This window comes from Astatotilapia calliptera, chromosome 15, assembly GCF_964374335.1.
Source record: "Astatotilapia calliptera chromosome 15, fAstCal68.1, whole genome shotgun sequence".
Taxonomy (NCBI): Eukaryota; Metazoa; Chordata; class Actinopteri; order Cichliformes; family Cichlidae; genus Astatotilapia; species Astatotilapia calliptera.
The window spans coordinates 2,146,738-2,160,496 of NC_137436.1; the positions used below are offsets into that span (position 1 = coordinate 2,146,738).

General features: G+C 40.1%; 1 protein-coding gene and 1 long non-coding RNA gene across 2 annotated transcripts; one reads left to right on the top strand and one right to left on the bottom strand.

The window, feature by feature from the left end:
- Positions 1 to 35: 35 nt before the first annotated feature.
- psmc1b (proteasome 26S subunit, ATPase 1b) lies at positions 36 to 10,842 on the bottom strand. The gene is made up of 11 exons (XM_026142507.2): positions 10,754 to 10,842; positions 10,186 to 10,239; positions 9,482 to 9,578; positions 9,065 to 9,189; positions 8,446 to 8,631; positions 6,506 to 6,634; positions 6,313 to 6,409; positions 3,420 to 3,609; positions 2,415 to 2,566; positions 1,818 to 1,972; positions 36 to 362 (listed from the first exon to the last, which is right to left on the bottom strand). The coding sequence occupies exons 1-11, from the start codon at positions 10,754 to 10,756 to the stop codon at positions 228 to 230; spliced, it is 1,323 nt and encodes a 440-aa protein (XP_025998292.1). The 5' UTR covers positions 10,757 to 10,842; the 3' UTR covers positions 36 to 227.
- Positions 10,794 to 13,506, top strand: LOC145420494 (uncharacterized). Its single transcript, XR_013901815.1, has 2 exons — positions 10,794 to 10,845; positions 12,815 to 13,506. It is a non-coding gene; the product is annotated as an uncharacterized LOC145420494 (long non-coding RNA).
- Positions 13,507 to 13,759: the final 253 nt, after the last annotated feature.

A 13,759-nucleotide genomic window follows, 5' to 3' on the forward strand; every position in this document is an offset into this window, starting at 1 on the left:
AAAGTGAAAGAAAAAGTGATGAGAACACGCAGTGATTAGATATTATATTTTGTCATTTATTGTTTTAACACGTAACGGTTAAAGGAGAGCGGGATAAGCCAGACATGACATGCACAAAATATATCAAACTCTCTGAGGAGGCGACTCAGCTGCTGCCTCCTCTCTTTCACACAGCGATAGATAGTGATGGGGTGGGGAGGATGAGAGAAAACAAAAATGTTTCAAGGTTAGAGGTAAAGCCCCTCTGGCGTGCCCTCCTGCTTCTTGTACAGAACGTTCTCCTTGGACTTTTTGAAGTCTTCGTTGGTGACTTTCATTCGGCGCTCTCGCAAAGCCATGAGGCCTGCTTCTGTGCAGATGGCCTGGAGGATGAAAGGAGGAAACACAGGGAGAGCAACAAGAGTCAAACTGGAGGAAAAACAAGCACGTTACACAGTCTAAAAATAACGTAGACTGGTTGTGATAACAGCTCTGATTTGTGCTGTTATTTAGATTCTTAAGTTTATCTTCCTGGATAAATGCTTCATTGAATAATCTCAGGCAAAACCTACGAACATCTAAATAGAACGTGAAAACGGCTTACTTGAAGGAATTCGATACAAATATGTGACAAAGCGGTACGAGCTATAATAAATAAACAGCCGGTTGTTTGTGGCTTGACTTGATGTCAAACTGACCATGAACAGTCATGTCAGTCAGAGTCAGACAGAGCCTTAATGTTTAATGTTTGTCTGAGGAAAGAAAGGACATCCCTAATATTCAAACTCATTGTTTGCTTCCCAAACATTTCCATTTAAATGTCATCCAAGAAATCTCCATGTGTCATTCTGCCACGCTCCACACGAGGGCAGCAAAGCTGTGTGAGTGATCCGAACACTTTGGGCCAGGTCTTTTTTTAACGGGGAACTTAATAAAGTTAATTAAGTGTTGATGTGAAAATCATTTAGAAAATCAACCCCCGCTTGCTTTCCTTCAAGCAGCCTTTTCTGCTCATTTTATTCCCCGTTTTGCTGAGCCACAGTGTGAACTGGCTCGCCGCCAAGCCCTCACACAATCAATAGATGGCTGCAGCATCAGAGCGAGGCCGGAGCAAATGAAGAAAGCAGGACACAGCTCCTCTGCTAGGATGCAAAGAGGCTGGACATGCTTCGTATTTCACTCATGTTTTAAACAGTCCAGCAGAGATCCCTACGCCAATTCAGATTTCAGGTTGAGCATCTTTATCGATTTCTATTTTTCACACAAATGCACAAAAAAATTTAATGGGGTGAAACATTTAAAAACCATCTAAATGCTTTGGCAGACAATTTGAGCTTGGTGTTAGCTAATGCTAAAGCAGTAAAGTGGTTAATAGACTGGTAGCTAAAACTGTCAGGTCTACAAGTACAGCCACAGTTTCAGCTTTTGGAAGTGAACAGCAAACTTTGTGGGGTAATTTCTTAACACTGAACAAGTCATTTCATGGTAGTTTTATTTGTTTACTAATTTTTAAAGTTTAAAAAAATAGTTTTAATGTGAAAAATTATTTTCCCTGTGAATTAAAAATGGATTTCCTGTTCGGCAGAGTCTGCATGGAAGGGAAAAAATGAGCAAACTGAAGTTTGCATTGAGCAGAAAATTCAATACAGTTCGAGTTCAGCCTCACAGCATTCACTTGGTCAAACCATCACAGCTGGAGGACTGGGAGGGAAAAACTTGTGCTGAGCTAGAATGTGTCAGTTTCTGTCTTCAGTTATTGTTTTTTGTGCTTCTTTGTACTCTGAAGAAAAAGGTGTGAGTGCCAAAGAGAGAGAAAAAAGCCTGTAGTCTTCTCTTACCTTGATGTCTGCTCCCGACAGGTCATCCTTTGCCAGGATGAGGTCATCGAGGGTGACATCATCTGCTACTGTCATACGGCTGGTGTGGATCTGGAAGATCCTTCTTTTGGTCTTCTCATCGGGAAGGGGAAACTCAATCTTACGGTCGATTCTCCCTGAGGAGTACGACAGAAAACAAAACATCACAAACTGACTGTGACTCTGTTCTGCCACGAGTCTGTTAGTCTTCAGCAGATCAATGAGTCTCACTCAAAAACCGTCTTGTTAATCAAACTCAGGTGATCAATCATACATTAATAATGCAGGGAAGATATTTATGGAGCTACTTTTCTCATGACACTCCCAACACTTTTCGTAAGCAGGACTTGGAGCAGTGTTTGCTAAAGCTTAGACAGCACTGAGTCTTTTCTGGAAAAACACTGAGGAAGAACATTTTACTGCTCGTGGCTGATTAGAACAAAATATGAACAGTCACTTCCAAAAGCAGCGCTGCAGTGACTCAACAAAATGCAGCCATGTCCTGAATGTCAGTCTAGTTTACAGTACTGTGGATGTGAATAAAGATGGAAGGCCGGTGACAGTCACACTGGTACTGACCGGGTCTGATGAGAGCTGGATCGAGCGTTTCTATCCGGTTGGTGGCCATGATAACTTTAACGTCTCCCCGCGAGTCGAAGCCGTCCAGCTGGTTGAGCAGCTCCAGCATGGTCCTCTGGATCTCCCTCTCACCGCCGGAGTTAGAGTCGTACCTACACAACACAGGCAGTGAACACACCACGTGAAAAGCAAAGGCATCCCCTACACTGTCTCCCGTCATGGGCTTGCTTATGGTCCTCCATCAAACAGGCTTCATTTGTGTGGCACCTTTTATTCAGCTTAAAGTGAAGGCTGAGAATTAATCAAGATAAAAACTGGAGAATGTGCTGGACAAAATGTAGACCTTCATCGAGGAGAAAAGGAGGAGGAGGTGCACTGACTGTCGAAATCATAGTGCAGCCTAGTAACCTGCAGTCTGAGGTTCATACAACAAAGTCTGTTTGTTGCAGTGATCTCACAGCGCTCAACAAGAGCAGCACATGCAGCAAGCAAAGAAAAAGAAAACAGTTACAATAGACACATGGGCAGAGGATGGGAACAGTGACACACACTGCTCAGAATTGTTTTATCCTTTAAAGTTTTTACAAACAAATCAGGGAACTGAGCAGCTTTTAATGTCAAGTAGTGCCATATTTTCCTAGCAGCACTACACTGTGCAGCCACCACTTTGTGCAAGCTGCCTGTGGTCACAGAAACACATTTCCTATTGCAAAGACTACACCCTGAACTATTACAACCTGCAGCAGGGTGAGAGGCAAAATGAAGTGTAAAACGTGTAAGAAAGGACTGTGCAGTGTAACTGATAAACTCAGCATCCTGTACTTGAGATGACGAAAACCCTGCAGCAGCACATCACCTTGCACTGTTAATGTGCTGTGAAAGTATATAAAAAAAAAACGCCGCCATTTATCACACATACTAATCAACACCTTGGCGTCCCCTTCCAGCTCCTCAGCAGCACAGGTAAAGCATCACTGTGCCGATGCTTTCAGAGCTTCTTTTTACCTCTTTGTGCCGATGGCGTCAATCTCATCGATGAAGACAATTGAAGGGGCGTGCTCCTCTGCTACCCTGAAGAGTTCTCGCACCAGCTTGGGCCCATCTCCCAGATACTTCTGGATCAGCTCTGAGCCCACCACACGCAGGAAGGTGGCTGATGTCTGATTGGCTACAGCCTTGGCAAGTAGTGTCTTACCTGGTACATGCATAACAGAGGAAAGCGTAAAACATACCTGCCACACGTCTATATAACTCCCTAAAAGAGTATAGTTTAATCCAAGTGAAACAGAGTCCAGCGTAGGACTGGACTCTGTTTCACTTGAACCTTAATCTTTCATTTCAATGCAACATGAAGAACAGTTAGTCTGTGACCATGAGCCTGCATTCAATTGCGGACATTTCCAGTAAAAATGGCGTCGCAAAGAGCTCATTACACAAATGTCATTTCCTGTGGCTGCTGACAGAAAGATCACCAGCTACAGTTTCTAAGAAGGCTTAACCCTTTACCCCTATGGAAGCCTCCTAAAAGTAATGCTTTAAGCTTTGTGCAGTTTGTGTCATATTTCAGGCCTGCTTACAGAACACAACGACTGGCTTTGCATCAGAAGTTAGTGAGGGTGATCTCTGCCGACGCAGCTACCCTTGAAAAATTTTTTTTTGTAAATTTTCTATTCTAATTGTCCTCAAACAAAGTTTTTATTGATTTATACTGAGGCGTCAGAACCCATCATTACGGGTAGACGGGAGATCATCAGATGGAATCTTTATAGGGGAAAGAGTTACACAGCTTTCCATAACATAATCACAGCTAACTCGCTTGTATTACTCACTTAGCTTTATCGCTTTCCATGCATTATGTATTTAACATTACTGGAAATGTTTTATTAGACGTTAAAAGGATTTTATGAACTCTGAAGATAAAATATTAAACACTGAGCAGCTAAATTAGGAACTCAATCATCTGCACAGTTCACAGACACGATGGCCTTCACACAAAAATACCTTCACTGAAAGAAAGTCAACTTTCTGCAGTCGCCGTACTATTATTTTTCTGTTTAAGATATTTCTCAAAATCCCCTCAAGACAACCATTTTTAGAGTGAAATTGTGAAACTATGTTGCTATGTTTGTTTGGACGCCCTTGAAAATTACAGAATAGATAGCCAAACATATGAAGTGTACCAAAATACATAGCTTTGTGTAGGGCTGGGCTATATCATACCGTTCACGGGAATACCAGTATAATTTTGGGCAATGATAGAAAAATGAAATATCGCGATAGAATATGGGTAAAACGCGCATGCGCACACGTCGGAAAAAGCATGGCGGTGAAAGCAGATCGTTAAATGAAACATGAACCAGAACTGGTTTGTAAAAATGCTGCAGCTTCACTGGTGTGGAACTGGTTCAGCTTTCGTCCGTCAGATACACAACAAAGCACTATTTCTGGTAGCGCATGCTAGCGGGCCGTCGTTATTACCGTGTTTTTGGAAAATACGTCACACTTAAAATCAATCCTTTGATTTTTCTGAAAATCGACAGAGCCCCTTATAATCCCGTGCGCCTTATGTCTGAACTCTGGTTGTGTTTACTGACCTCGAAACGATTTTATGTGCACGGCGCTCGAAAATCTGTTAAATGTTTCAGTACGACTTTGCTAAGCTACGAAGCCGCACCGCTTGATGGATTGTCGGAGCGTTACGGCTATTGTAGGCGGAGCCTCGCGGAGTGATATGTACTGTGCTTCAACATAATATTACGGTATTGTGTGTGTGTAACCTCTTTTTAAGTTTTGTGGATGTTATACATGGTTATGCTGAGGATATGTCGGCCAGTTTCCACTGGAAATGTTTTTTGGTTAAACTGTCAGCGAGGAATTTGCATTTTCACTGTTACATTTTTATATAACTTAAATGCACATAAAAAACAGCTGCTTGTTTAAGTGCAAATACATTGATGGGGTTTTTTTTTTTGCACTAATAAAGTTGCGGAGTTGTAAAGTATTTTGTCTAGTGTCAATTATATCGTCAATTATATCGTTATCGCAAATTTTCAAATGTATATCGTGATAAATATTTTTGGTCACATCGCCCTGCTCTAGCTTTGTGTTTTTCAACATCTCTGGTTCAATTCTAGCAGGAGAGACAAAGCCCCACTGGGGAGGTGTCAGGAGGAGCATCTGGCGTATAACTCTCCCAGATCAAATATGCAGAGCTGTCTGCTGTGGCGACGCCCCTCGTGGCGGGAAAGCAGCCCAAAGCATCTTTCTACGTGAAACGGCAATGACATGCAGCGCCTCATAAAAAACACCAGCGAGCTCCAGACACGACAGTGAAATTTACAGCTAAGTCAAAGCACAATGCATGTCCCAGTCATTGTGCTGGGACATGCTGCTGACATCGTCTTCAGTCAAGAACAGATTTTATGTAAACTCATAAAATGAGATATTCAAACAGTGTCGTGTGATTTCTGAGCAGACATTAAGCGATTAAAATATTATAAACACTTGTGGTGGAGTTCACTGTACAACCAATCACCACCACAACAACAACAGTAAACAGGACTATCACTTCTTTTTAAAGGCAGAAACTGATCTTTGGACACTTTCTTAAAAAGAACTGATGGCAGAGTTTTTCTTTCTTTCACACTGAATATCATATTATAGTGCCTTATAGTGGAGTTTGAAAATTACAGAAAAGTATTAATATTTAAAGGTTAGATCTGAAAAGGATCTTAAAACTTCTAAGAAGTAGGATGAATGGAGAGATGACACAAAACCACTAAAATGATTTCATAGGTTATTATTTCCCTACAGCATGACTAATATCAGTGTGGACACTAATGTTTGTTGGCAGGAGAAAAAAATTTTAAGAGCCTAAACCCACAGTTCAGAGACTTACCTGTGCCAGGTGGTCCATATAAGATGACTCCTTTGGGAGGCTTAATGCCCATCTCTTCATAATACTCTGGATGTGTAAGAGGCAGCTCCACTGACTCCTGTTAGAAATTTGTTTAAAAATGCAGTTAATCTCTAAAAAGAAGCACTTCACTATAAGACGTCAGTTTGGCTTCTGGCTTCTTGTCATAGTGTACCTTAATCTCCTGGATCTGATTGTCCAGTCCTCCGATGTCAGCATAGGTTTCTTGTGGGGCTTTTTCCACCTTCATCACCGTCACCAAGGGGTCAGTGTCATCCATCAGTACCCCAATCACAGCATGAACCTACAATAATATACAAACACAAGACAACTAGTGTGAATTTTTGAGGTCAGCTAAATTCAGTTTTGGGGAATTGATTAATACTCACTGACCCAAGGTCAATGAGTATTAAGTTAGGTGGTGGAGTTGGGTCAAAAACACTGCTGGGAAGTTCATTAACACTTTTTTTTTTTGGTCTTCACTGGTCCTCTAAACAGGAGGACAAAGGAGGGGGGAACAACTAAGCTGTAGTGCCTCTTCACCTCACTGTGCAATACCTTTTGTGCAATACTTTTGTAAATAGTCAACGGTGCAATAGACTCAATACTTGAAATGTGCAATTCACTTGTATTTTTATTTTTTATTCCTATTTATTCTATTTATCCCCTTCGTATATTTTATTTATATTGTCTCTGTATTTATATATATATATATATATATATATATATATATATATATATATATATATATATATATGTGTGTGTGTGTGTGTGTGTGTGTGTGTGTGTGTGTGTGTGTGTGTGTGTATATATATATATATATATATATATATATATATATATAATATTCTGTAACTCTGTAACTTCTGTCGGTGCTGTGCTTTTTTGGAAATCGAATTTCCCAGAGGAACCCACCCGAGGGATTAATAAAGTTCTATCTAGGGCTGCTCAATTAATCGAATTTTAATCACGATTACGATCTGGGCTTTCAACGATCATTAAAAATGACTGAGCCGATTATTAGCCCCTCCCTCATTTATCCGCGACACCTTAAAGGCCGGTCCGTGAAAATATTGTCGGGCATAAACCGTCCGTGGCGCAAAAAAGGGTGGAGACCGCTGATTAAGAGGACCCGAGGGAAGCTCGGAAAGCTAAGCAGAAGTTATTTGGAGAGTGACTGCCGTTGGTTGAAAAGAGAGTTTAAAAAAAAAACTTCAGTGGTGTTGCACACTATTTTATATTATTTTTTAAAGTCATTGTTAACCCTTTAAAGCCGGTCAGAGCAGCACGCTCCGTTTTGCGTAACTATTTTTAAATCCCTGTAGAATCTGAACCGTGTAAGCTAGCGCAATAATTTGTTTTGCATATGAAACCGGAGGAGTTGTACTTACATCTGATGCCATCAGCTTGTCCTCGGTCACGGTTTCCTTCCACATATAGCTTTGCAAAAATTGCATAAAAAGCGCTTGCAGGAACAAAAACATAATATTCCAGAAACACGTTTTGCCGTTCCTATCAGCTGTTCGTAACACTTCCCACAGTGAAATGATGCACGTGCTGTTTTCTTTGCAAATTTGCATCATAGGATTGTTTTTTGTTTTTCCTGCAGTATATAAAAATTGCTGTATCTCCAAAATAAAACTATGAAGACACTCAAAATAAATTTCCTGTGGTGGGAAACTATTTTTTTGCAACTTTATTGTATTTAAAGTTTTGAGGGATAAACCTCTTAAATTTCTCCAAGTAGAAATATATGTAAACAAAACAAAAGCGATTTTCAATTTTTTTTGTAGTTTATTGCACTTTTTTGCAATTTATGTAATTACTATGGACTTAATGCATACATATTATTAAAATATGGGCTATAACAGTTGTATTGATGTATAGCAACTTGAAATGCTCCCACAAATGGCACTACAGCATGTAAAAAAAATAATAATATAAGCTCTGGTGGACTTGGTTCTATGGTAGGTCTTAAAGGGTTAAATAAATATCGTCAAATAATCGTGATCTCAATTTCAGTGAAAATAATCGTGATTATCATTTTTGCCATAATCGAGCAGCCCTAGTTCTATCTAATCTAATCTAATCCAAATAAGAAAATATTAATATTACCTTGTGGTTGAGCAGGACAGAGCAGCCTGGCTCCAGAAGATCCTTATCCACAAAGGACAGGATACTAACGTAGTGCTCTGATCCCACTGAGGTGGACACAATGGCATGGTTGTCATCTATGATTTCTTCCAGAGTGCCTACAGACATGGGGGTCCCCCGCAGGTCATCTACCTTTGACCTTTCCTCCTGTAAACACAAACAGCACTGGAATAACTTCATTTGATCCAGACATGGAGCACAAAATGAAGTCAGGTACAAATACTGTCAAGATGATCCCACGCTGCTTTAATTATGCTGAGGTATCTGGGTTACAAAAACAAGCCAGACCTCAGCATAATTAAAGCTCCACTGTGTGTTTTTAACCCAGATATGCTTTTACTGCACAGCAATGTGTTTGGGATCATTGTCATTTTGAAAAAGGAAGTCATTGGAAGTCAGATGCTATTCAGGTGGTACTGCATGATGAATTTGAATTCTGAGGTCATAATTAATTAAATTAGTTAAATTAATAATTAATTTTGACAAGATCCCCAACACTACTGTTTTGTTTTTGGTAACTTCATTTCACCCAGACCTGCAACACAGAAAGAAGTGTGGTATTTGAGGTGCAAATGCTGACCTCCTGTTTCTCTTCCAGGGGCTTCATCTGCTCCTGGTTCCTGATAAACTCTTCCTCCATAAGCAGGTAGTCTTTGATCCGTTCCTGCTTCAGCAGCTTCAGGCGGCACTGAGTGTGAGGTGTAACTGAAAGCAAACAAGCAGAACGTCAAAAAGATGCACAGCATATAACCCAGTTGATACAACCACAAATATTATGTCACACAAAGGAAAAGATTTCAACTTTAGAAACTGCCAATTATCCATGATATCTTGAGTAAAAACAAAGTGTCCAGGGATGCATCCAATGAATTCACACAGAATATCGAATAAAAGCATGGAATAAAATGTAATTATGAATGTCAATTTTCTGATCTACAGGAAAACAAGCTGGCAGCAGAGATTTTTGTTCCCAGTGCAAAGCTTTTCACTCCTTTACCCAATGGTAGTTTGCTTGCAGCATCTGGTCCCTTGGTCTTCTTCTTTTTCTTGCCAACTCTGGTGGGTATTGGAGGCTCATACTTCTTTTTCTTATCCTTCATTTAGCAGAAAAAGAACAAATTAACAGTGGGAAACATTATATACAGTTTCAAAGCTCAAACTACTTATGTAACAACATAAACACATCCTATCAGCCTATTATGTAGGACCTTTGAATACATACCAATACATACAATCCATTTCCTCAAACCATGACGCCAGCAAAATGCAACCCACTATGTAAGGAAGCCACCAGATCCCCTCACTTTAGAGGTAAGAATTCAGTTTCATGTCTTTCATTTGGCACTCGTCTGTTGTACAGTCATGGAGAAAAATGCACATATTTTTTCTGTTCTTTCAAGATTATCCCACAGAGTTTAAATAATATTTTAAGTCCAGGCTCTGTGGAGGCCAATCCTTGACTGATGGTGTTCCATTGCGTAATATTCTATCCACAAATGCTTTTACTGTGTTGGTTGTGTTGGGTTCATTACCATGCCACATTAAAAAAACAAGTCTGGCTCATTAGGAGTAAAATGTGGCATGAAAACCTTTGCACAGTATTGGAAATAAAAAATAGTGACAAGAAGGTACGAGGTACTTGTTCAGACGTCACTGTAAAGATAAACCTTTGCTACCAAAACAATCAGCTGGCATTCTCACCTTGTCATCCTTCTTGCCTCCTCCTGGACCGTGGCCTCCACTCTGGCTTTGTCCCTAGAAGAAAAACACACTTGTGTTAACACAGTAGAAATTAAAGAACGAGTTCACTTTGTCTCTTACAGACGATTATATCTGTAAGCCAAAATCACCAGTTAGCTCAGCGATATATTTAGCGCCTCACAGGCAACTGGAAAGTGCTAGCCCTTTATTTTACACCACGGGAAAAACAAACTTTAACAGAGAACCCGTTGTGCTTTTTAAAACATTACTAACATTAGAAAAATAGATGAAATCATCGATCGAAAATATGAATGGCTTAGATGGCTGAGAGCTTTGACAACGGCACCCGAGGAAAAAAGCAAATGTCGCTAGCCTTTCCTTTCGCTAGCAGACTGATGTTTATGTTTAATTCCATTTTTACTCCACATGTTATACATAAAATAGTCTGAAAGAACGTGGCAGCGCGTATACTGGAGTTTAAAATGAGAAGAATAAAGTTTAAGTAGCAAATAATAGGTTTCAATATTTTAATTTTAAGAGCCGTAGAGAAAATTGCTTGCTCACTTACCATTGTTGCTCGTCGCTATCGAGTGACGTCACAGTACGGCAACACTCCAGGACAAAAATGTGTCAGCCGGAAGAGTTTCACTGCATGGAGAAGTGAGTTGGCAAAAACCTCTATGTTTTATTTAACGTTCTGTGTAAGGTTATCGACCAAAGCCGTGAACGTGATATTAAACATTATTATGTAGTTACTGTGGAATAAAACAAAAAACAACTGGTCCTTCTTTTATTGATTAGCATGGAAATACTTAAAGTGAATACTTAGCAGTTGATAAGTAGAGAAAGTAAGTCACCAATTTAGTACATTTTAATAAGGACACAGATATTTTTTGTTCACAATTCATTTTAGGGATAGAGATGTTTGCAGACTCCAGTCCAAATTTTGAACATCTTTGCCAAACACATCATCTAATTTAAGTGGTATTACATACAGTGGATCTGGTAAGAATTCACAGTGCTTCACTTCTTCCACATTTTGTTCAAAACCACTTTAAAAAACAAGTCCCACGTGTCATTTGCTCAATACTTTGTTGAAGAATGTTTTGCAGCAATTACAGTCCATTTTTGAGTATGACGCTAAAAGTTTTGGGGCAGTTTCTTCCATTTTTCTTTGCAGAACAAGTCAAGCTCCATCAGGCTGGATGGGAGCTGTGCAGCCCTTTTCAGATCTCTCCAGAGATCTTGAATCAGTTTTAAGTCTGGGATTTTGCTGGACCACTCAAGAACATTCACAGAGTGGTAGCAAAGTCACTGCTTTGTTATCTTGGCTGTGTGCTTTGGGTCATTGCCCTTTAGAAGATGAACCTTTGCTCCATCTGAGTTCCAGAGTGCTCTGGAGTAAGTTATGATCAAGGACATCTCCGTACATTGATGCATTCATCTTTTTCTCAACCCTGACTCGTCTCCCAGTTCCTGCTGCACAAAAACATCCCCACAGCATGATACATGCCACCACCATGCTTTACTGTAGGGATGGTACTGGCCAGGTGATGAGTGGTGCCTGGTTTCTTCCAGACATGAGGCCTGGCATTCAGGCCAATGATGCCAATCTTTGTTTCATCAGAGCAGAGATTTTGTTTCTAATGGTCTGAGAGTCCTTCAGGTGACTTTTGGCAAACTCCATGCAATTTTGACTGTCATGGCTGTGAATACTGTACATGTTATATTTTTGTATTTTATTTTTAATTTTTATTTGTTTATTTTGTGTAGAGTATTGAGGTGAAAAATTAATTGAATTCATTTTGAAATAATGCTGTAACATGACAAATGTGGAAGAAGTGAAGTATGTGGAATTGTAAATATAGTGCTTTTCTACTCTACCTGACTACTCAAAATGTTTTGCACCACTTGACTCACCAGTTCACACAAGCAGTTCTTCTCTATGTAAGTGCTTTTTATCTAACATTCAAACACACTCACACCCCATCAGAGAGCAAAGTGGGGTTAGTACCTTGCCTGAAGTAGCCAGGGATTGAACCACCAACCTTCTGATTTAGTAGCTGACCTGCTGGACCTCCTGACAACACTTACCACCAGAAAGTGTTATGAATACCTCCAAGTGTATTATAATTATAGGGAAACGAATTATGGTTTTTACAAACATACTTTCTTTATGGTAATCTTTCTAGCATAAACATGTTCAGTTTTATTGTTTTTGTTGTTGTGCAAGGTATTTTGTTCACATTAATTTCTAAAAGCAATAATCAGTAAGGCAAATAAGTCTCTAAAGCATGGAGGGTCAAGGCTCACTGATGCACATAGAGAATGAAAGCTGGCTTGTGTGGTCCGATCCAACACTTGAGCTACTGTAGTTTAAATTGTTCACAAAGTTAACACTAGTTCTGATACCAAAACTGTGCTAGAATACACCGAGCAGCGCAGTTTCTTGTGTGTGTGGCTGCCGAGCCTGAGACCAGTCAGAGTGCCCATCCTGACTCCAGTCCACTGCTGAAAGCACCAACAATGGCTACCTGATCATCAGAGTGGACCATGGAGCAATGGAAGTAATTAGTCTGCTCTGAGGAATCACGGTTTGTTGTACATCATGTGTTTGTTTGTTCTCCAGGTGCATGTGCATACCTGGAGAACACCTGGCACAAGGATGAACTATGGGAAGAAAACCAGCAGGTGTGATGCTTTTGGAAATGTTCTGCTGTGAAACCTTGGGTCTTACTTTGACGTGTACCACCTACCAAAACATTGTTGCTGACCATGTACACCCTTTCATGGAAACAGTATTCCCTCGTGGCTGAGGTCTCTTTCAGCAGCAGAAATCGCACTTCTACAAAGCAAAAGTGGTTCAGGAATGGTTTGAGGAGCACAACAACGAGTTTGAGGTGTTGATTTGGCCTCCAAATTCCCCAGACCTCAATGCAATCAAGCATCTGTGGGATGTGCCTGAAAAACAAGTCCCATCCATGGAGGCCCCACATCACCACTCATTATGCTGATTATGCTCTGGACTATACCAGAGCACAATCAGCGGTCTAATGGAGTCCATGGGACAAACTCAGTATGAGGCAGGTGGTTATCATATTATACCTGATCTGTGTATATGTATATGTAACTCCATATGACTCTTTGACCATTAGTTGACTTTAAACAGCAGCACAAACCTCTAATTATTAAACATCTTACTGTTAAATCTGTAATTATTAGCATTACTTTGACTTTCTGCTGGTTACTGACTGCACTCTGCTGTAATATATTCATTTAATGAAGTGTCACTTTTGTTTATTAAATTAACTTTAATGAACATCACATGTCGTGTGCTTCCAAGGTTTAACCGCACATTACTGCGTAGAGTGGCTGATTATTAATCTTGTGAGCCACGTAAATAGACAAGAGAGTGAGTAGAGTCCCGTGTTTGCAGAAAGACAAAAAGTCAATTTATTGGTTGATGTACAAAGAACACAAACAGAAAGTAGACTTTGATGTATGTACGGCATTAAGAGAAGCATTAACGTCCTTGCAGTCAACTGGAGGGAGCTGCAGAGATTTCGCTCTTTCT

Coding starts and splice junctions, on each gene's coding strand:
- psmc1b (XM_026142507.2), bottom strand. Junction 9,579..10,185: donor GAGGCAAGAAGGATGACAAG/GTGAGAATGCCA, acceptor TGCTAAATGAAG/GATAAGAAAAAGAAGTATGA. Junction 6,635..8,445: donor CTGTCCTGCTCAACCACAAG/GTAATATTAATA, acceptor ATATTATTGTAG/GTTCATGCTGTGATTGGGGT.